The 21,248-nt window shown below is 43.4% G+C and overlaps 1 protein-coding gene across 5 annotated transcripts in view; it reads left to right on the top strand.

Annotated features, from left to right (window-relative positions):
* Window positions 1-21,248, top strand: part of Col6a6 (collagen type VI alpha 6 chain) — a 114,940-nt gene that overhangs the window by 19,772 nt on the left and 73,920 nt on the right. For all 5 annotated transcript variants that reach the window (XR_002383816.2, XM_040739623.1, XM_040739622.1 and 2 more), the window contains exons 2-8: window positions 1,412-1,508; window positions 3,762-4,358; window positions 5,816-6,436; window positions 7,442-8,002; window positions 8,718-9,275; window positions 11,566-12,141; window positions 14,989-15,558. Coding sequence is in view for 4 of the 5 variants with exons in the window: in XM_040739623.1 (XP_040595557.1) it covers window positions 1,448-1,508; window positions 3,762-4,358; window positions 5,816-6,436; window positions 7,442-8,002; window positions 8,718-9,275; window positions 11,566-12,141; window positions 14,989-15,558 (3,544 nt within the window). In the remaining variant the exon portion in view is untranslated. The remainder of the gene's footprint in view (window positions 1-1,411; window positions 1,509-3,761; window positions 4,359-5,815; window positions 6,437-7,441; window positions 8,003-8,717; window positions 9,276-11,565; window positions 12,142-14,988; window positions 15,559-21,248) is intronic.

The raw sequence follows: 21,248 nt of genomic DNA, 5'->3' as shown, positions 1-21,248 counted from the left end.
AAGTGGATCAGCTCACTTTTTGTTTAGTGGGGAAATGATTGAAAAAGTCCTCCATGGTCCTATATTTATTTGTAATGTATTTAATATTCTGTTTAACTCCATTATTGACATTCTAGGGTAGCTGAAAATGCTTAGGCCAAGTGAGTTAGGCCCTCGCTCTGTGTGGGTCTAGGCAGATGGACACAAGCTGTGTTCCTCATTCTATGGAGTGAGACTTCCATCTTCCATCAAAGCATAGCTCATGTTTCTTCCTCTTCTCTCAGATTTAAGAATAAGTACAAATCATTGGAATCTACATAAGTGTCCATCAACACATGAATGGATAATAGAAATTTAATATGTAAGAATTATTTATATGGCAAAATACTATCCAGGTCTGCAGAAAAATGAAATCACAAAATTCACAGGAAAAATGGGCGAACATAGAATGTATAATATTAAGCAGAGTCATGCAGTCTTAGAAAAATAACTTCATGCTCTCCTTGTATGCAGACTCTAGCCATTGATGTATGTATAAGTGTAAACAAATGACAAATGTACACATGGGTGCAGAATAGCATGAAGAAAAGAAAACAAGGAAGGCTACCATAAGGGAGAAAGAAGGGCTGAATGCAGGGTACGGACACCACTTACGAAAAAGTACAAGGTTAATTGTTTTCCTAGTTATAATTCCGTCATGGAGGTTTTGGTTTTAATTGTAAGTATATAAAATACATTCAATAGTGAAAGTATAAAATCCAGTATGAAGCTGCAAAACTTCTGTTCCAAATGTCTAACTGTATCGAGTTGTGTAGTCTTTGGTTTTGGTTAATTGCAGTGCATGATATTTTTATTTGCAACTTTTAAATATATAATAAAATCTAAAATTAACAATAAAAAATTTAGGAGAGAAAAATAGCTAGGCATGGTGGTGGTGCGTAAAATCTCTGGAGGCAGAGAAAGGGAGATCTCTGAGTTCAAGGCCAGCTGGGTTTACACAGTTAGACTTTGTTTCAAAAATAGAAAAATGAATAAGTAAATGGGAATCACTACCTAACTAGGAAAGGAGAAGAGGAAAACGGGATTCTTACCTCATACCTAGAATACAAATGGAACTCAGCATTGTCACAGTGGCGAGCAGACCAGGTGCACTGGGACATGAGGAATGGACTAACGAGAATACAGTGCTTCTGGCCACCTCCAGACTGTTCAGTGTCTCATGTGTCCTCAGGGTCTGAGGACCAGGAAAGTGTGCCTCTAAGGGAGCTCCATTTTCCTCCAGGGCACCTCACAGATTAGAAGACCAGTGGGCCTTAGCCGCCCCTTGATCCTCTTCACACCCAGTTTATTACATAATTTTGTCTGCCATCATCTATGTGAGTCTTGATTCACAAATGACATTCACATGATTGTCCATGCTTTCCTTTTTCAGCTTTGATGTTGGGGTTTCTCAGCCTATAACCCGAAAATGCTGCTCATTTTGTTCCTGGCAATGATTTGTTTCCATGTTTGTGTGAACCAAGACTCTGGTAAGAACAAATAGAAATATTTCCTTTCCATAGTTTTTTAAATTACTCAATAGCTAGTAGTGAATGTTGGATGTTTAAGTTAGGATATTTGCTTCCCATTGCTTGATTTCAGTGGTGGTAAGAATGTGGGGACAAAGTTTTGTCTTCTTGGTTTCCTTGTATTTAGAAATCCCGAGCTACTGATAAAAATATATGAAAGCTTTCTCATTCTGGCTCCTTGGGAATTCTGTTGTGAGATTAAGCACGGGAAAATTCAGAATGTCTTTAATTGTCTTGACTAAAAATGTTGGCTTTGGCTAATGTATAGATTTAGCTGCAGCTGCAGGGTGTTGGCTGTTGCTTAGAAATGCATGCTTGTGTTTACCCCAGGGAGAGAGCTCCTAGCTGTCGCTGTCAGTAATAGTGGTCTGTAACTCATGTCCAGTGAAATGAAATTCAAAACATCCTCTACTCCCTCCTCTAGCCTGTTTGAGAAGTTGGTGAATATGGGCCAGCTCACATTCAGGACCAGCTACCTGGGTTTTTATAACTTTTCCTAGGATTTTAACCTTGAAACAAGTTTAATGGAAATACACTGACTTTGCCCCTCAAAATATCATTTTATGTCTTTCTGAGCCTTAAGCTTTGAAAAAAGAATCGATCTTTATTCCCCACCCATAATTTCATGGCTTAGACAGATAAAGGACCTGGAACTGTCTCATTGCTAATCAGCCACATGTCTCTTCTACACAAGATGTAGGAACTTCCGCATGAGTAGAAAGGCCACTGATGGCCATACATCGAGCCACCCTGAGCAGGCTTCTCTGGACTACCCAGCCTTCCCTTGGAAGTAGGTCCTGAATGTCGCTGGCTGTGTGATCAAGGGTAGAGTCTCAGATTGCTGGGAGTGAGTTCACTTAAAGGACAAGAAAAGATCAGTTGATTTGGTCAGATGCTCACAGAGACTGAATGACAGAGGTTAGGGCTAGTTTCCTAGCAATGGAAGAAAGGAAACAGGAGTTAAGACTTGATAGCAATTTATCTAGTAACCATCTGTGATGAAATCTTAAAGCAAGGAAGTAGCCTGGGTATTTGCTAACTGAGCCCCCTTATTTTAAAGTAGAGGAGACTGAGGCTCCTGAATATTGAATGGCTTGACAATGCTTTATAGAATTAGCTGATGCTAGGCAGGCTTCCTATCACTTAATCCAACCGCACTGAATTTTCTCAGATAACATACAAGCACACACAGCTTCCTATCTGCTTTTATGATAAAGTAGTAAAAGTTCAGAGATAATATATATGTATGTATGTGTATATATACACATATATACACACATACATATGTATGTGTATGCATAATATACACACATAATTTACATACTGTTTATACATATTTTATTTGATTGTATATTATAATGATAGTACATTATATATGTATATAATACTAAAGTCCTGGACAGCTAGCAAGCAAATTGTTAAAGGTTCAAAATTGTTTTCATATTCCAACATAAAATATGTTTTTAGTTGAAACCAAGATTATAATTCCATTTCTCACCTCAAATTCTTTGCTGCCATCATATTTTGCTTATGCGAAAATAAATTTGTCAATCATAATGTTCATTAATGACTTGCTAAATGTATTATAAATAACTTTACCACAGATTAAGCCAATCCCGTGTATTTGTGATGTCTTAAACTTCATCGATTCAACACTTTAGAATACAAAATGATATTCATAAATCAGATAACCTAAGGCCTTGACTAAGTGAGAATTGCAATGAAAGACTTTTAGGTTTCCTCATTCAATCAATTTGAAGGAATCGGTTTCAAATGAAAACTTTCAGAGTGTGTGTGTGTGTGTGTGTGTGTGTGTGTGTGTGTGTGTGTGTGTGTGTATGTCCCAATTCTGTAAAAAAAAGACAGGGGAAATTGCCCATTAAAGATACAAACACCCCTGCTTTTTTTATTTTGCTAAGTTTACCCATTCCCAGTTAGCTAATTCTTTGCAAAATGATGCTCATTGTTGCAAAACTTTGCAATGAGAAGTCTTAAAGCACCCGCACCATGATGCAAAACACTTCTTTTTCCTGAGAGAGTGTGTGATGTTCAGGAAGGTACTAAAACAGAAGTCAAAGAAAAACTAAGTTTCTCTCTGTGTGTGTGTGTGTGTGTGTGTGTGTGTGTGTGTGTGTGTGTGTGTGTGTGTGTACAGTTGGCATTAAACATGGGGGACGATTTCTAAAAGTTTTCACTATATTTATGATTTTATAGGCCCTGAGTATGCAGATGTGGTGTTTCTGGTGGACAGCTCTGATGAGTTGGGGAGTAAGTCCTTCCCATTTGTGAAAAATTTCCTCAGCAAGTTGATCAGCAGCCTCCCCATAGAGGCCAACAAGTACCGCGTGGCCCTGGCCCAGTACAGCGATGCTCTCCACAATGAGTTCCAGCTGGGCACCTTCAAGAACAGGAACCCCATGCTGAACCACCTGAAGAAGAACTTGGGGTTCATCGGTGGTACCCTGAAGATAGGCAATGCCCTGCAAGAGGCTCACAGGACCTATTTCTCCGCTCCCACAAATGGAAGAGACAGGAAACAGTTCCCCCCAATCCTGGTGGTGCTGGCTTCAGCCGAGTCTGAGGATGATGTGGAAGAGGCTTCGAAGGCCCTTCGGGAAGATGGGGTGAAAATCATCTCGGTGGGGGTGCAGAAGGCTTCTGAGGAAAACCTGAAGGCCATGGCCACATCCCAGTTCCATTTCAACCTCAGGACTGCCAGAGACCTCAGTGCGTTTGCCCCAAACATGACACAGATCATCAAGGACGTGACTAAGTACAGGGAAGGAATGGCTGATGACATTATTGTAGAAGGTGGGTGTCCTAGTTTGCTTTATGTTGCTGTGATAAAACACCGACCAAAAGCATCTTGGTGAGGAAGGGTTCGTTTTAGTTCACAGGCTTATGGTCCATTGTGGAGGGATGCCAGGATGGACGTTCAGTCAAGAACTGGAGTGGAGACTGGAGGGACATGGCTTGCTAGCTTGCTGTCGCTGGCTTACTCATCTACCTCTCTTATATACCCCCACCTGTCTAGAGATGGTGCCTCCCACAGTGGGCTGGGCCCTCTTACATCAACTAGCAACCAAGAAAATGCTTCATAGACATGCCTGCAGGCCAATCTGATAGAGACAGTCTCCTAAGTGTGTCAAATTGAAAAGAAAACTTAATCAGGACAGTGGGCTGAGCCTGTGCATGCATAGAATCAATGTCAAAATGATTTTGAAAACAAATCAGGGTAAGAAGTGCATTAAAATCCTGTGAATGCCCCATTCCTCCAACGGGTGGCATTTTGAGGTATTAAATATTTCTGCATGTTCAAGAAGGTTTGGTGATTGTGGCTATTTAAAAAAAAGTAAATCCCATGGGGCTTGGTTTTCTATGACTTATTTAGTCTCAGGCCATTTAAAATTCTGCAGCACTCTCTCTTTGCCACCCAGATTCCCACTCATCCACCTTCCTGGGCTGTTCTTGCTGTGGTTTCATTACTGGCTCACTAAAAACGAATTTGCTGCTGGGGGGAATCTTCAGCTTCTGAAACCTCATAATGAAACAAATGCCAAGGCTAATGCCAGCCTCTGATTATCCAAATCCTCTTCTGAAGCACAGAACTAAAATGATAGGGTCTGCCTCAGTGCCAGGCAGCCATGTGTAGCCAGAGCTGCGTTGAGAGACAGCCATGCATATCCAGAGCTGGATCAAGTGTCCTGATTTCCAGTCAGGTAGCACACACCCCACATTGCCTAGCCTGCTCTTTGATTCTGAATTAGCTTCTGAGTTCTTCACAGTTTGTCCTCTTAGTTAAATCAGTTTGAGATGACCTATTGATAATACAGAATGCTTTTTTGGTGGTAACTTAAAAAATTATGAATCTTTACTACTAGTGTCTTTTCCAAATAATTGAAAATGCAAGCATGCCTATTATCGTTCCTTTGCATTTCTTAGGCTTGAGCTGTTGAGTGTAATGGAGGTGATACATAAATGTTTTTCACACTTAATAGCCAGTGTTCACTGAATAAATTTTGTGTGCCAGTCTCCATGCTAAGTTCACCTCATTGAATACCTATGCCAACTCTATAAGGTAAACACTATGTCTCAAAGCTAGGAGCTTAGCTGAGGTTCAGTCTTTGAATCTCAGTCTCACAATCATGTCATAGCTTCCTTAAGCACACAGCTGACTTCTAGTGTGTTTCCTGCATATCTTATGATGCCCAGCAGAAGTACCAACCTTCCTGCTACAATTGTGCTCATTCATCCCTTTCCCCACACAGCTTGCCAAGGCCCTTCTGTGGCTGATGTCGTGTTCCTGTTGGATATGGCCATTAATGGCAGCCAGGAGAACCTTGACCATCTGAAAGCATTTCTGGAAGAAAGTGTCACTGCCCTTGACATAAAGGAAAATTGCATGAGAGTTGGCCTGGTGGCCTACAGCAATGAGACGAGGGTGATCAGTTCCCTGAGCAGGGGTGTCAATAAGACAGAGGTCCTGCAGCAAATACAGGGCCTGTCTCCCGACGTAGGGCAGGCCTACACTGGGGCTGCCCTCAGAAAGACCAGGAAGGAAGTCTTCAGTGCACAGAGGGGCAGTCGGAAGAACCAGGGGGTGCCTCAGATTGCTGTACTGGTGACCCACAGAGTTTCAGAGGACAACGTGACCAAGGCTGCTGTCAACCTCCGGCGAGAGGGAGTGACCATCTTTACCATGGGCATCGAGGGGGCCAGTCCAGACCAACTGGCAAAAATCGCATCTCACCCCGCAGAACAATTTGTCTCCAAACTGAGCAACTTCTCTGAGCTGGCCACCCACAACCAGACATTCCTGAAGAAGCTGCGGAACCAAATCACACACACAGTCTCTGTCTTCTCAGAACGGACCGAGACCCTCAAATCTGGTAAAGCCTCACTGAGAGAAAGCCATTCTAGAGCCTTCTTTAGTCTCACCTTTTGAGTATTGTCTATGCAGAAGGGACTTGGAGGCTCTGAGGTGGGTGGGCAGAATGAATTCCTAATTGTAAGTGTAGCTGGATACAAGGAAGTCCAGTTTGGAGGACCCTAAAACCTACTGAAGTGAGCATGGGGAAAGGGATTTCCTTTTGGCATGGCTTTAACTGGGCTGGTTATTTCAACATGTCCTGGACTCATCATTTCCTTCTCCGCCCCCTCTGCTGATTTTCATTCTCACCAGTTCCCCTGATCTTTCCTGCAATGTGTTCTTACTTACTTTTCTCTTCCTCTAACCCCAAGGCCAAATTAGAGAATAAATGGTCAACATGACTTACGTAGAAGACAAATTAATTTAAGCAACAATCTATTGCCTGTAAGTTTGGTTGCATGTACACTGTTTTATACATATGCACTTATGTACCCATGAATACTCCAGTATTTTTATATCTGTGTATATGTAAGAATGTTTGTATATATTATGTAACAATTATTTATAGCTTATTTACTTTATCACTGTGTCCCACACTCAAGGTCATTGACAACATCCCTACTGGATCTCAGGACTAGGACTGGGCAGGAAGTAAATAGTTTTTTTCTAGATTGCAGGAAAGAGAACTCACATGCTTGCAGTGCCCTGACACACATCATCCATTCCACAAAATAGCACTTCACTTGGAGTATGACTTACTAATGGAGAAAAGCAACTTGCAAGTAGCAATTTCTAGTTTTCCTATACTTACATTTACCCTTATCCATAGCAGAGAATTAGGGTTACAATCTGACAGTCTGAAGCAACTCATTTCACCCAAGTGATGGTGAGCCCCCATCCCCAAGCAAGGAGAGCAAGTCTGTGATGCCAGGAAGCCAATCCCATCTTTCTTCTCTAGGTGCTTACCCTCATTTCTTTTACATTTGCCCAGAATGCTACATTCAATGTTTTGTTTTGTTTTTAGCCTGTGTGGACACAGAAGAAGCAGATATCTATCTGCTCATTGATGGTTCAGGGAACACCCAGCCCACAGACTTCCACGAAATGAAGACCTTCCTGTCAGAGGTGGTGGGCATGTTCAACATTGCTCCCCACAAGGTACGGGTTGGGGCTGTGCAGTACGCTGACACCTGGGACTTGGAGTTCGGGATCAATAAATACACCAACAAGCCTGACTTGGGCAAAGCCATCGAGAACATCAGACAGATGGGCGGGAACACCAACACAGGTGCAGCCCTGAACTTCACACTGAAGCTGCTACAAAAAGCAAAGAAGCAGCGAGGAAGCAAAGTGCCGTGCCACCTTGTTGTTCTGACAAATGGCATGTCCCAGGACAGTGTCCTGGAGCCTGCTAACAGGCTGAGAGAGGAAAACATCCGTGTGTATGCTATCGGAGTCAAGGAAGCCAACCAAACGCAGCTGCGGGAGATTGCGGGAGAGGAAAAGCGAGTTTACTACGTGCATGAATTCGATGCCCTGAGGGACATAAGGAACCAGGTGGTTCAAGAGATCTGTGCAGAAGAAGGTAAGAGAGGATGAAGCTTGACCTTCAGACAGCAGCTCACAAAGGGACACTGTTAGAATTGGGGCCACACACATTTCTAAGTTGAGTTTACTGGCCTGTGTGATTATATTTTTCTCTCCAGAACAAAACAAAACTCCATGGTAGTGTAAGTTAACATCTGAAGAATGACAGAGGCATTTGGAGGGATTCTCTCTAATGAGGCCCTGTTAAGGATGTATGATTAGGTGTCATGTGTATAATACAAAGGTGTTCTGACATAGAGGAGCATGGCCATCTGTTTGGCATTTCATTTTATAAATGAACTTGTAAGATTTTCTCTGGAGCACTACACCGCTAACTTCCACTCGGGGTTCTTACTCTCTGAGGATATCTGGTAACTTGTAAAGACATTTTTAGTGTCCTAAGTAGGGGGTTTTCTTGGCATCTACTGAATGGATGAAGCCAAGATATTTGCTAGTCCTCTTACAGATTGGCATGAGCACTACTACAGTAAAAATGACCTGGCCCCTGGTGGTGCTGATGTTGAGATCCTTAATTACTAAGGAACAAAAGAGTCTTGACTTTTATCGCCTGCATTGCTTTATTTACCTAACTATCTTTATGATGAACATACTGAGCTTAAACATAGAATTATCTGTGATTTAGGTTCTCCTATGAACACTTAATATTTTTATATGCATTGATGCAAATAAACATCCCAGTTTCTCCCACACAGCCTGCAGAGACATGAAAGCAGACATCATGTTTCTGGTGGACAGTTCTGGCAGCATAGGACCTGAAAACTTCAGCAAGATGAAGACGTTTATGAAGAACCTGGTGAGCAAATCCCAGATTGGGGCAGACCGGGTGCAAATTGGCGTGGTCCAGTTCAGCCACGAAAACAGGGAGGAGTTTCAGCTCAACACATTCATGTCCCAAAGTGACATTTCCAACGCCATCGACCAAATGTCTCACATTGGAGAAACAACATTGACAGGCAGTGCCCTGACGTTTGTGTCCCAGTACTTCAGTCCCGACAAAGGGGCCCGGCCCAATGTCAGGAAGTTTCTCATTCTCATCACAGACGGTGAGGCTCAGGACATAGTGAGGGAACCAGCGGTTGCACTTAGGAATGAAGGTGTGATTATCTACTCCGTGGGAGTATTCGGCTCTAATGTTACCCAGCTCGAGGAGATCAGTGGGAAACCAGAGATGGTTTTCTATGTTGAGAACTTTGACATTCTGCAGCATATTGAAGATGACCTTGTTCTGGGAATATGCAGTCCCCGTGAAGGTAAGCATGTGCACAGTCACAAAAGGGGAACTAAATAGAATTACATTCGGATGCTGTAAGCTTCTTAATCAAAATGTTTTAGAGCCTTTGACATTTTGAGTTAAATGGTAACAGCTGGGTGTGGTGACTCATGCTTGTAATCCCAGTATGCAAGCTGAGAAAGGAAAATGGCCGTGAGTTTGAGACCAGCCTGGGCTACATAATGAGTTTCAGGCTAGTCTGAAATACAGAGTAAGATCTTGACTCAATGTCCCCCACCAAAAAAATTCATAAAGAGATGTTTTGGTCTGCCTAGCTTTCCCATTTGCAGATAAATAATAGTCTTAATGTGATTAATTACTTCTTTAAGAAAAAAATGATGTCACCAGGTCTTATGTCAGGTTCCCTGGAAGGAGTGGGTTTGTCAAGAGCTGTTGTGGAAGTGGTCCACTGAGGAAGTGCTTCCAGGAGGGGAGGAAGGAAAGCCCAACAGAGAAGGGTGGGACCTACACAAGGCAGCCACTTCAGCTCTGAGTCCAGTTTAGCATGATCTCATGAGCAATGTAACAGGAGTCCCACCACATGTTGGCCCAACTTTCCAATGAGGGGCCCAACCTTGTATGTCTGTGCCATTAGACCACACATGGGCTGTGGACACATTGGTAGAGGAACATAAGCTCCTGAGCAGAAAGATGTGTTTGGCTTAGCATCTATTTGATCAAATGAAATGTTTATAAAAAACTGTCTACCAGATCTTATAAAAGATGGCTGTAGTAAGTGAACTTGAGCAATAGATGCTTCCAGAGAAGTAAATGACATGCTGCCCACTCTTCCTATAATATTGCAGAGTAATGGAAGTGGGCAAACCAAAGCTCCATGGTGAAGATGCATCTCAGTGGTAGAGCTCTCGCAAGATGATGGGCTGAACCCCAGTATCTGTCTCCCCCCAAAATATACTAACAGAAGACAAGCAAATATAAGTGGCTAAATTGTTCTGTGACCTCTGGGTTTAATGACAGAAACACGATAAAATTCATTCTAAAAAATATGTATTTTCAGACTTTTAAGGGAGAAGAGACATTGTCTTGTTATTCTAGGAACAATTGCATTCAACTCCCACTGTAGGGTCTGGTGGTTGTCATCCCAAGTTTGATAGAAGGAGGCCTGCATCTGGTTTTTGTTCCCTGGCAATGCCATCCATAATAAATACAAGCTCTTTGAAGGGCTCCAATACTGAGCAAACTTCTCCCCAAGTTCCTGAGTAATCTAAGCAAGCTTCATAGCCAGCAGACAGCTGGGGACCCAGTTCTTCAGAGGAGTCAGCTTTTCTTGGGAATTTGAGTTTTGGCTCTGTACACATGACCTCCACTCAGTCAGTGTTGAGTACACTGGCTCTTGTGTTTTCAACAGTCCACCACATGGCTGGCAAGGGGCTCACAAATGATGGAAATGTGAAAGCCAGCTGGGCAGTGGGGGAGTGCTTTCTCACAGTTGTGTTTCTCCAGAATGGATGAGCTAACAGACATGTGGATCTTACTTTTCCTAAGACCCCAAGAGAGTGTGTACTACCAACGTCAAGACCGAATGAGTGTCCCAGGACTCCACTTCTCCAGAAAGGAGGCGCCAAGCACTAGAACTCCCAGTTGGATGTGCTCCTTTAGATGAGTTAGGAATTGGGACTGTCCTGCCCTTTGCCATAGTGCTGACCTCAGGCGTAACAAGTTCACAGGAATGTCATATTAGGACAACATACTTGAGCTAAATGAGAACTAGCCTACTTTTTTATGATGAGTTCTAATAACGGAATTAAATATTTCAAGAAAAGCAAAAAGGAAGAAAGTTTAGGTTCAGAAATCAGACAACATAGAACCATGATAAAAATAGTGTTCTTAAATTCTTTTCCTTGTTTCGCCATTTCCCCATGGGATCTTAATAAAGTCTCAGGACTCCTATAACCTAAAAGTAAACCTGTATCAATGAAAGCATATGCGGAAGGGATCATTTATATGGGAAAATCCGTACAGCGTTATGATTTTTCATATTTTAGTCTAAAGGTTGAGATTATACTCCTGATGGTCTTGGTGGTTTGGGGATGGCCATTTCACCTCTGTAGTAGGTTTCACACCACACTTGCCTTGTTCTAAAAGCTCACCTGAGCATTACGAAGTATTGGCAGCACAATAGTGCAGGTGTCTCTTATCCAGAGAGTCGGCTGTCTGATGCATAGCATGTTCCTACAGAGAGAAAGCACCAGCCACGGAATGGAAGTTGGGGAACCTCCCACACTGAATCTCAAATGTTTTCTTTTCAGAATGCAAGAGGATTGAAGTTTTGGATGTTGTGTTTGTCATCGATAGCTCTGGCAGCATCGACTATCAAGAATATAACATTATGAAGGACTTTATGATCGGCCTGGTGAAAAAAGCTGACGTGGGCAAGAATCAGGTTCGGTTTGGAGCTCTGAAGTATGCTGATGACCCAGAAGTGCTGTTTTATCTGGATGAGCTAGGCACAAAGTTGGAGGTGATTTCGGTGCTCCAGAAGGACCAGCCCATGGGGGGCAATACTTATACTGCTGAGGCCCTGGCCTTCTCAGATCACATGTTCACCGAAGCCCGGGGCAGTCGTCTACACAAGGGAGTCCCCCAAGTTCTCATTGTGATCACCGACGGAGAATCTCATGATGCAGACAAGCTCAACGCCACTGCCAAGGCACTGAGGGACAAAGGCATTCTCGTCCTGGCCGTGGGGATTGCTGGTGCCAATAGCTGGGAGCTGTTAGCCATGGCAGGGTCAAGTGACAAGTATTACTTTGTAGAGACGTTTGGAGGCCTGAAGGGGATATTTTCAGACGTGTCAGCCAGTGTCTGTAATTCTTCAAAAGTCGGTAAGGCCTGTCAATTAAGCTTTTCCTAATTATTAAAAAGAGGACCAAATGAGTGAGACACTAACCAGTCGCATTTGAGAGAGAGTAGGAACCAAAATTATGAAGTGGCTTTCCTACTTTAAAAAATCTCAGAGTTTTACAGGCTTTCAAGGCATTTCATATATCCTCTTCCCCAAGAGAAAAACACTTGAAAACACTTCTACTTCCTCCCACCTGGGCTCTTCTGACACTGGGAACTCTGCTGCTTTTGAAAAGACTATTAGAACACAGGTTTTCTTAGATTCTTTCTAGAAGCCAAACTGCCCTTGTAAGGGCCGTCATCCATTGTCTGAAGTTTTCTCCTCAGGCCGAATATCCCTAGTTTCTTCTTGGCTTTGCTTATGGTCTGAGTTCACTGAAGCAGATTTAGGTATTAAACACTCCCATCCAGGCTCTGAGGGCTCCATGACAGAGAGCAGCCAGCTTTGGGCAGCTACTGACAGTGTGACTGTGTGTGTGTGTGTGTGACTGTGTGTGTGTGTGTGACTGTGTGTGTGTGTGACTGTGTGTGTGTGTGACTGTGTGTGTGTGTGTGACTGTGTGTGTGTGTGACTGTGTGTGTGTGTGACTGTGTGTGTGTGTGACTGTGTGTGTGTGTGTGACTGTGTGTGTGTGTGACTGTGTGTGTGTGTGACTGTGTGTGTGTGTGTGACTGTGTGTGTGTGTGTGACTGTGTGTGTGTGACTGTGTGTGTGTGTGACTGTGTGTGTGTGACTGTGTGTGTGTGTGTGACTGTGTGTGTGTGTGACTGTGTGTGTGTGTGACTGTGTGTGTGTGACTGTGTGTGTGTGTGACTGTGTGTGTGTGTGTGACTGTGTGTGTGTGTGACTGTGTGTGTGTGTGTGACTGTGTGTGTGTGTGTGACTGTGTGTGTGTGTGTGACTGTGTGTGTGTGTGACTGTGTGTGTGTGTGTGACTGTGTGTGTGTGTGTGCACGCTCATTCATTGTTCATTCACGCAGCTATCATTTTGCACTTTTTATCTTGCTAGGCACAGTGCTGCATACCCACAGTCCTAGCACTTGACAAAGCTAAGGCAGTTTGAGGCCATCCTCGGTGACACTCTGAGTTCCAGGATAGGCCTGCTGTGTCATGTGACTCTTCTCACCTACCCCCCCTCCAAAAAAAGTGAAAGAAAACCTTAGCATTTTTTTCCCTAAAGTCTTTCTCAGAAAGAGAAAGAAGTTTCTTTTCAAAAAGGAAGACTAGTGGATGGAAAAAATATAAGCAATTTTGTGCTCTAAAAATTAATAAAAAATAAAATATTTTTATTAGGGGAATTGCTGTTGGTTCACAATTCCAACATGTGGGTTCAGTTCCTTTTCAAAGTTATTTAGCTTTTCTGGTTTTATTTGTTTGTTGTGAGCTTTGCCTCCTTAGGATGTAGCCACTAGCTTTTTCTCTGGCAAACTAACAATCTTTCTGTTTGTTATTAGGAACTGAGGACAGATCTTTGCTTCCTTGTTGGCAAATGCCTAAAATTTGATCTGTCCTTTTCCTATTCTCTGTGAAAGTCGACAACTGCATTTTTTGAACTGAAAACCTCCCCATTAAGCAAGAAGGGCTACTAGATATGAGTCTGAAGCAGAGGATGTAATAAGTTCATCCATTCCTGAAGGATCTGCTTACCGTATCTACTGTTCTCTCTCGTCTGTAGGAAATCTGCCACCTTTAGCCTTTTCTGAGTCTACACTGAGAACTGGGTTGAGGCTTAGGACAAGGCTGGAGAGTAAGAACACTTGGCTGTGCAAGCGTGAGAACCCAGGTTTACATCCCCAGCACCCATGTAAAAGCCGCTGTGTCTGTGGGCCTAGCTCCATGGCAGAGCTGAGACGTGAGGGTCACTGGGGCTTGCTGACTGCCAGCCTAGCTCCAGTTTCACTGAGACTCTGTCTTCAGGGATAAAGGTGGAGAGAATAAATCAGAACAGCTGATGTCCCCTCTGGCCTTCATGCATGGGTATACACGTCTACACAGCTATATACTAATGTATGTAAGCTGTACACACATTTACACATAACTTTAAAAAAATTAAGTTAGGTCAGTGTTGAAAACCCTGGGAATTCAAGGAACTGACTGGGCTGAGCAGAAAGCTAATAGATACAGATAAATGTTTGCTAGGCATAACTTTTCTATTAGCAATGACTTCTCTTGTTCTGTTTGTTTTGTATTTGCTATAATCATGCAAAGGAATAATCTCTGGCTGTATTGCATTTTGTGCTCTAAACCATTTTTCTTAAGTTAGTGTTTTTGCCTTCACACACCAGAGAGAGGAGGCTGATAGAAGAGGAAAGTCAGATGGAGAGCAGAAAGCATACTTTTAACAATTTGCCCTAATAAACCAGAAAAAAAATTTATTGGACCAACTGGACCAGAGAGGCCAAGTCAATAATACAGACCATCTGCTTCTATTTGAATCTCTGTGCAAATATGTGTTAATGTTGTTTGCTGTGCTACTACTGTCCCCGGCCTTCTGGAAAGGTTATGCTAAGATTGCAGATGATGAGAGAAGCTTTCGTGTAGCACTGTTGTCAGTTCTCTGGCATGTCAGGACAGAAAATGGTGCAAGACCAAAGGGACGGAGCCAAGAGAAACACAGGGTGGATGGGTTAGCGGTGCATGACTCCCACTGCCTTCATGAAAGAATCATTTGTATTTGTTTATTTTCCAATTAATTTGACCACAGCATAGCATGAGATAAGAAAGCACTTTCAAAATACTCTTTTTGTGGAGCTGCAGATGTTTAATTTTCTCCTGGCAGGTTAAAGAATGGTCTCCTTGCTTCATGTCCTTCCCTTTTCCTCTGTAGATTGTGAAATTGAAAAGGTTGACCTCGTTTTCCTCATGGATGGTTCAAACAGCATCCATCCGAATGACTTCCAGAAGATGAAGGAGTTTCTGGCATCAGTCGTTCAAGACTTTGATGTCAGCCTCAACAGAGTGCGCATAGGAGTGGCACAGTTCAGCGACAGCTATAGGTCAGAGTTTCTGCTGGGGGCGTTCACAGGGGAGAAGGCGATCACCACCCAGATTGAGAGCATCCAGCAGATCTTTGGATACACCCACATTGGCGAAGCACTCAGGAAGGTGAGGTACTACTTCCAGCCAGACACCGGCAGCAGGATCAATGCAGGCACCCCTCAGGTGCTGCTGGTCCTCACGGACGGCCGGTCCCAAGACGAGGTAGCTCAGGCCGCGGAGGAGCTGAGACACAGGGGTGTGGACATCTACTCAGTGGGCATCGGGGACGTAGATGACCAGCAGCTGATCCAGATCACAGGGACAGCAGAGAAAAAATTGACGGTCCATAACTTTGACGAGCTGAAAAAGGTGAAAAAACGGATCGTGCGCCACATCTGTACCTCGGGTGGTGAGAGCAGTAAGTATTGCGTGAGTCCTCCATTTTGATTTCCCCCACTGTCTTCATTTACATTTCCCTCCAACTGTTTACCTCCCCAGAGGCTGCTGGGAGAATCCAGATTTGTACCTCTGGATTTCAATTTGAACTTTTTCACGTTATGATGAAGTGTATGTGTTTTGTGAACCATGGAACAAGAAGCAGGGTGTTAGAGAGCCTGTGTCTTCTAGTCACACTGTTTCCCAAGGGTGACATGGCACTTCTGTGAATAGAGATGCCTTACTTCAAAAGGTGTGAGGGAGAGGCCATTGTTCACAATCCAGTTGCTTTCTGAAGTTGCAGAATGTGTCATAGAGAAAATGAGATGCCTGTGGGTTTTGGTTGCCTGGCAATGGGCCTACAGTGCAACCTCTAGGTTTCAGGCATTGTGAGACTCTGCCTCAAAAATAAGGTCTGTGGTAACCAAGGCATTGACACATGAGGTTGACCTCTGGTCTCCAGGTACATATGTACATACACACCCAGACAAACAGACACACAGGCACACAGAAACACACGCATACACACACACACACACACACACACACTCACTCACTCAGAGGGGGGGGGATATTTTGACATTTTCCTGGTAGGTTGAGTGTCTTGAAAGAATAGCTTTTCTTTTTCTTACAAAGACTCTTTATGGATTGATGATTACTCCATCCCAGTCCCCATGGTGAACACTAACTGTAGATTTCCACTGAGGAAAGAAAAGCTGCAGGATCATTCAGAGGCCCACAGATCCCTGCTCCATGCCATCTTTTCTTGAGCAAGTTGTTTGGTCTTTTTAAAGGAGTTGAATATTTTCCTTTGTGGAATGTGACTGAGCAGCCCCAGGTTCATCTTTGTGAAGAATATGTGAGAAAATCCACATTCAAACCTGACTGTCAATAACCCTGACACTTGGCCATGGAATTATGAAGTCCCACTGTGTTCGCCAGGGTTCTCTAGAAGAGCAGAACTGATTGAATGGACCTCTCTTTGTGTAGAAAGGGGATTTATTCACATGGCTTACAGGCTGTGGTCCAGCTAGTCCAGCAGGGGCTATGTACTGACAAAAGTTCAAGAATCCAGTCTACAGGCCAGCTGTCTCAGCTGGTCTTCAGTAGATGCCTGGATCCAAAAGAATTTGGCTCTAATGCCAGTGAAGGAACGGCCTTGATAGCAAGGGTGAGAGAGCCAGCAGGCAAAGGAAGAGAGCCTCCTTCTTCCGTGTCCTGTATATGGGCTGCCACCAGAAGGTGTGGCCCAGATTTAAGGTGGATCTTCCCACCTCAAAAGACCTGGATTAAAAGTAGGTCTTCCCACTTCAAATGATCCAAATAAGAAAAAAATTCCTCACAGGTATACCCAGCAGCTTGGGTTTTAGTGAATCCAGATGTAGTCAAGTGGACAGCCAAGAATGGCCATCACACCCTCTGTTTTGCTTACCACTGACATATTATATGCAATCATAAGGGCTGGCTGTTCCCTTAGTCACCTTGTGGGAAGGAATTATCCACCTCTTAGTGATTAATATGCCCACCCCACGGTAACGACAGAAACTTTAAACTCCACTCACGGTTTTACTTTTCCAGTCTGCCACAGGCTGCTCACCTGGCACAAGAACAAGGCCACACGTGGTTGACATTTCTCCTGCTGGTCCTGTAAACCTTTCACACTACCCCTTCTCTCAGGTCTTGCCCCCTGCTTGCTAGCTTTGGTCTCTATGTGTTCTCAAATGGACTGGAGAGAAGAGAAGAGTTGGGGGGATAGGAGCATTTAACTCGGTGGCGCTTGGCAGGCACTGGCGTTCTAGTAGCCCACACCTAAAGCTGGGTCCTGGGGTGGGAGCATCCTTGAAGATCTTCCTATTTCCCAACACCCACATCTTCACCAAAGCTAAATTTTAGGAAACTATCCCAGTTATTGCTCCTTAGAGAAGATGTTGTAGAATAATCTTTTTGTACACTGTGAAGATTTGTCACTCAGACTAGTTTAATAAAAAGCTGAACTTCCAATAGCTAGGCAGGGTTTTTGGAGTAGAGAGGATGCTAGGAAGAAGAATGTGGAGTCACCAGAAGATGCAGAGGGAACAGACATGCAGGAAAAAGAGGTAAATGCCACGAGTCACATGGCAACTTGTAAACAAATAGAAATGGATTGATTTAAGTTATAAGAGCTGGATAGAAACAAGTCTGAGCTATTGGCTAAGCTTTCCTAATTAGTGCTAAGTCTCCATGTGGTTATTTGGGAGCTGGCAGGTGGGACAGAAAAATAACCTACAAGAAGAGATAGGTATGTCTGGATTCTAGAAGGTCCCTGCTCCTTCCTCAGCCCCTGAACATCAGGAGATACCTATGGCTTTTTTCTGCTGAGCTCTCTCTGCCCCTCCTCTTGAGTGGAGAGAGAGTCTGAAACAGTTCCTTTCACTGCTTGTCATACCAGTTTCATGGGCCACAGCAGCAAGTCTGCCATCTCCATATACACCAGATTTCACCATCCTGGAAATGGCAGCTCCTCTTTTGCAGGAACCCTGGGTCTTGCTCCTTGAATTTCCAGGCTTGTGTTAATTTGAAACTTCTTTTTCGAGCCACTTTCTCTTGAACTGAAGTGGAAAATTGTTTCTGTGTGTGTGTGTGAGAGAGAGAAAGCTCAGAGGACATCAATAGCTCTTGCTAAAAATACTTTCCCAAGCTCTCCAGCCTTATTCCTTTTACAAGGACCTGATGGGTAGGTCAAAGGTTGAAGATCATAAGGTTGGTTAGGGGCCACTGTCTTCCTGAATCTTGTTTAGACACTGCTCTGCACTTGGAATGTGTCTGGTTATTCCAGCCAAGTCTTCTACATTAATTTTCTATTTCACAAGAGATACTCATTTTAAACTATTAGGTAGAAAATTATGTTTGAACACTTTAGTTTTTACTTGAGTACATGAGAAAGTTTTTTAAAATGGGAATCTTATCTCCAAGTGGCGAGTTATTTTTAAAAGAAGCAGTTGCTATGCCAACGAAGTGGCTCTGTCAGGAGAGGTACTTGCCCCCAAACCAGCAACCTGAGCTCCACTCAGGAACCCAGGTGGCTCAAGGAGGGAAATGATTGTTGCAAAGTTGTCCTCTGACTTCACCCCTATGCAGTATCCCCATAAATAAATATTTTTAAAGTTTTTTAATTAAGGAAACAATAATGAATAGGAAAAGATAAAGTGCTCTTAAGATAAACTTGAAGTCATTAGTCCAGCAAACAAGAATGTAAGGCTGTGTAGCCAAGCTGTGAGCCGAGGAGGCCAAAGTGTGCCCTGATAAAGCTTCAAAGGCTTGCACGAGGGTATACTGGGATGCCTGCTCTGGTATTTTAAGACCCTCCAACCACAGAGGTCAGACCGTCACTTGGTGTTCCATCTGGACATTTGCTTGGCTTGGTTTTTGGTGTTTCAGTTTGGTGTTAGACGCGTGGCAGGCAAGTACCACTGAGCTACACCCAGTGTCATCCATCCACTTCTCCGTAAAACACGCTAGACTTTGGGATGCAATTGCCGTCTGAGTCTTATTTTCCCATTCATAAAGCCTGGGCTCGCTCGAGAGTCTCTCTCGCTGTGCACAGTGATTCAAAATGCAAAACAAGAGCAGCTGTGTGGAAACGCCCCACACAAATGTCTTTCCTCTTTCACCCAACAACTGCCAAGCAGCCCATTTTTCCCACTGAGACATTTTCTTCAGGACCACAGCTGCCTAATCCTATTAGTGTAACTCAGCCTGTAACAGTGCTTGATTTTCCACGCATTTATTTATCATGTGTATTCGTGGGGAGGCACTCATGCCACAGCATGCGTGTGGGGGTCAGAGGACAACTTGTAGGAGTCAGCCCTCTCCTCCTGCTGTATGGGCACTGGGAATTGAACTTGGATTGTCAGGCTTGGCAGAAGTACCTTCCCACCATCTCACTGACCTGCAACAGTATTATTTCTTAATACTTAGAGTACGCGACCATCGACTCTAAATCTTTATTTAGACAAATAAAAGAATCAGATAATTAGAATCAGCTGTTGGACCTGGCAGGGCAGGCAGGAGTGACACCTCACCCAATCTGTCCCTTCATATTCTTATTTTGAGATAGATAATTTCTTGATTTTTGGGTTAAGAAAAGTAATTCTCCAAGAAGGTAAGGGATTTTCCCAACACAGGAAAGCTGGAGTTTCAGTCTCCCACACCCAAGCTCTGCCCTGCCCTCCACATGGCTGTTGGAAGAACTGGACAAAAGGCTCGGAGCAACATGAGCAACATGAGCAACATGAGCAACATGAGCAACATGAGCAACATGAGCAACATGAGCAACATGCTCCCCTTTGCCGTCCCTACCCTCACTCTGTTGCCCCTGCTGTGGCTACTTTCTTTTTTTTTTTTTTTTTTTTTTTTTGGTTTTATGAGACAGGGTTTCTTTGTATTATTTTGGAAGCTGTCGGTCCAGCCTAGCCTCGAACTCACAGAGATCCGCCTGCCTCCTCCCCAGTGCTGGGATTAAAGGCGTGCGCCACCACCGCCCGGCTGTGGTTACTTTCTTAATTTCCTTTGCTTTCATTGTTCCTTTCCTGTTCTCAGTCATGTGACCCTAATTTAATTCTTCATAACCTCTGTTTGAAAATCAACCTTCCGCTTCTCCCCTAGCTCACTTCTCAAAGTGTCCCTGCCTCCTGTGAATTTGAGTCACCACTGGAGATCCGCTATAAAGCACAGCCTCTTCATAGACGATTCAGGTCACCAAATTTCTCAGGCATGTCTGTCCATAGAGCTTTCTGGGCCAATACATGACAATTCCCTTCCCAGCTTCTCCTCATTCCCTACCGCATTTAGGCATGTGGCTGCTAGGCCTGGACTATTCAAGTTCTGTTCCTTTGATCATGTTATTAGGGAATAATTTGCCAATTTTAATTAAACATGAGGAACTTAGATGTTTTTGGCATACTATATGCCAGACACACACATTGAAAACTGCTGGAAGCTGCTGATTTAAGCAAGCCATACAAACATTTTTTTATTTTTTTATTTTATCAAGCTGCATGTGTTGTGAGGGCAGACAAAGGCTGGGGCAAGTTTAACAGCTTAGACAATCTTGAAAGAAAAGTGTGTATGCTGTTAGGTTTTTATCCTTCTCAAGTTACCTGCCTTTAGGGAGCTCAGCTTAAAATACCAAGTCCCTCCAAATATCTTCAATGCTAAACCTTCCTGGAGTTTAAGATAATAGCAAAGACCTTTAATTCAATACTTCTCTAAGGCTCTAGAACCCTGAATGGTTAACTCCTGAAGGCAGAGCCATATTCGACATGGAAAAGTTGGATAATTGGATTGCCAGTCTCTTCACTTGTAGAACTTAAGCCAGATTGCAACGATTTTCCCTCATCTCTCCCCCGTTCCGTTCTCTCCCCCCCCCCCCATTTGTTTTGTTTTTTAACATTGACTTCCTTTCTGGGTGGATGTTAAGATGATCAAATTTTACCCAATACTTCTAGAAAGATGAATGATCAAAACTTTTCTGTGACTGTTTTGATTCTAAATGACTATTTCTGTTCAAATGTTTTTGCTTTTCTCTCACTCCTATTATAATTTAATATTTGCCAATGATCTCAGTTGTTAAGTAGTGCTGTAGGAATGTGTTTTAGATTATTGCCATTTCCACAAGATGCCTTAGAGGTACTT

This window comes from Mesocricetus auratus, unplaced genomic scaffold, assembly GCF_017639785.1.
Source record: "Mesocricetus auratus isolate SY011 unplaced genomic scaffold, BCM_Maur_2.0 Super-Scaffold_100691, whole genome shotgun sequence".
Lineage (NCBI taxonomy): Eukaryota > Metazoa > Chordata > Mammalia > Rodentia > Cricetidae > Mesocricetus > Mesocricetus auratus.
This window is presented reverse-complemented; position numbering and strand designations above follow the sequence as displayed.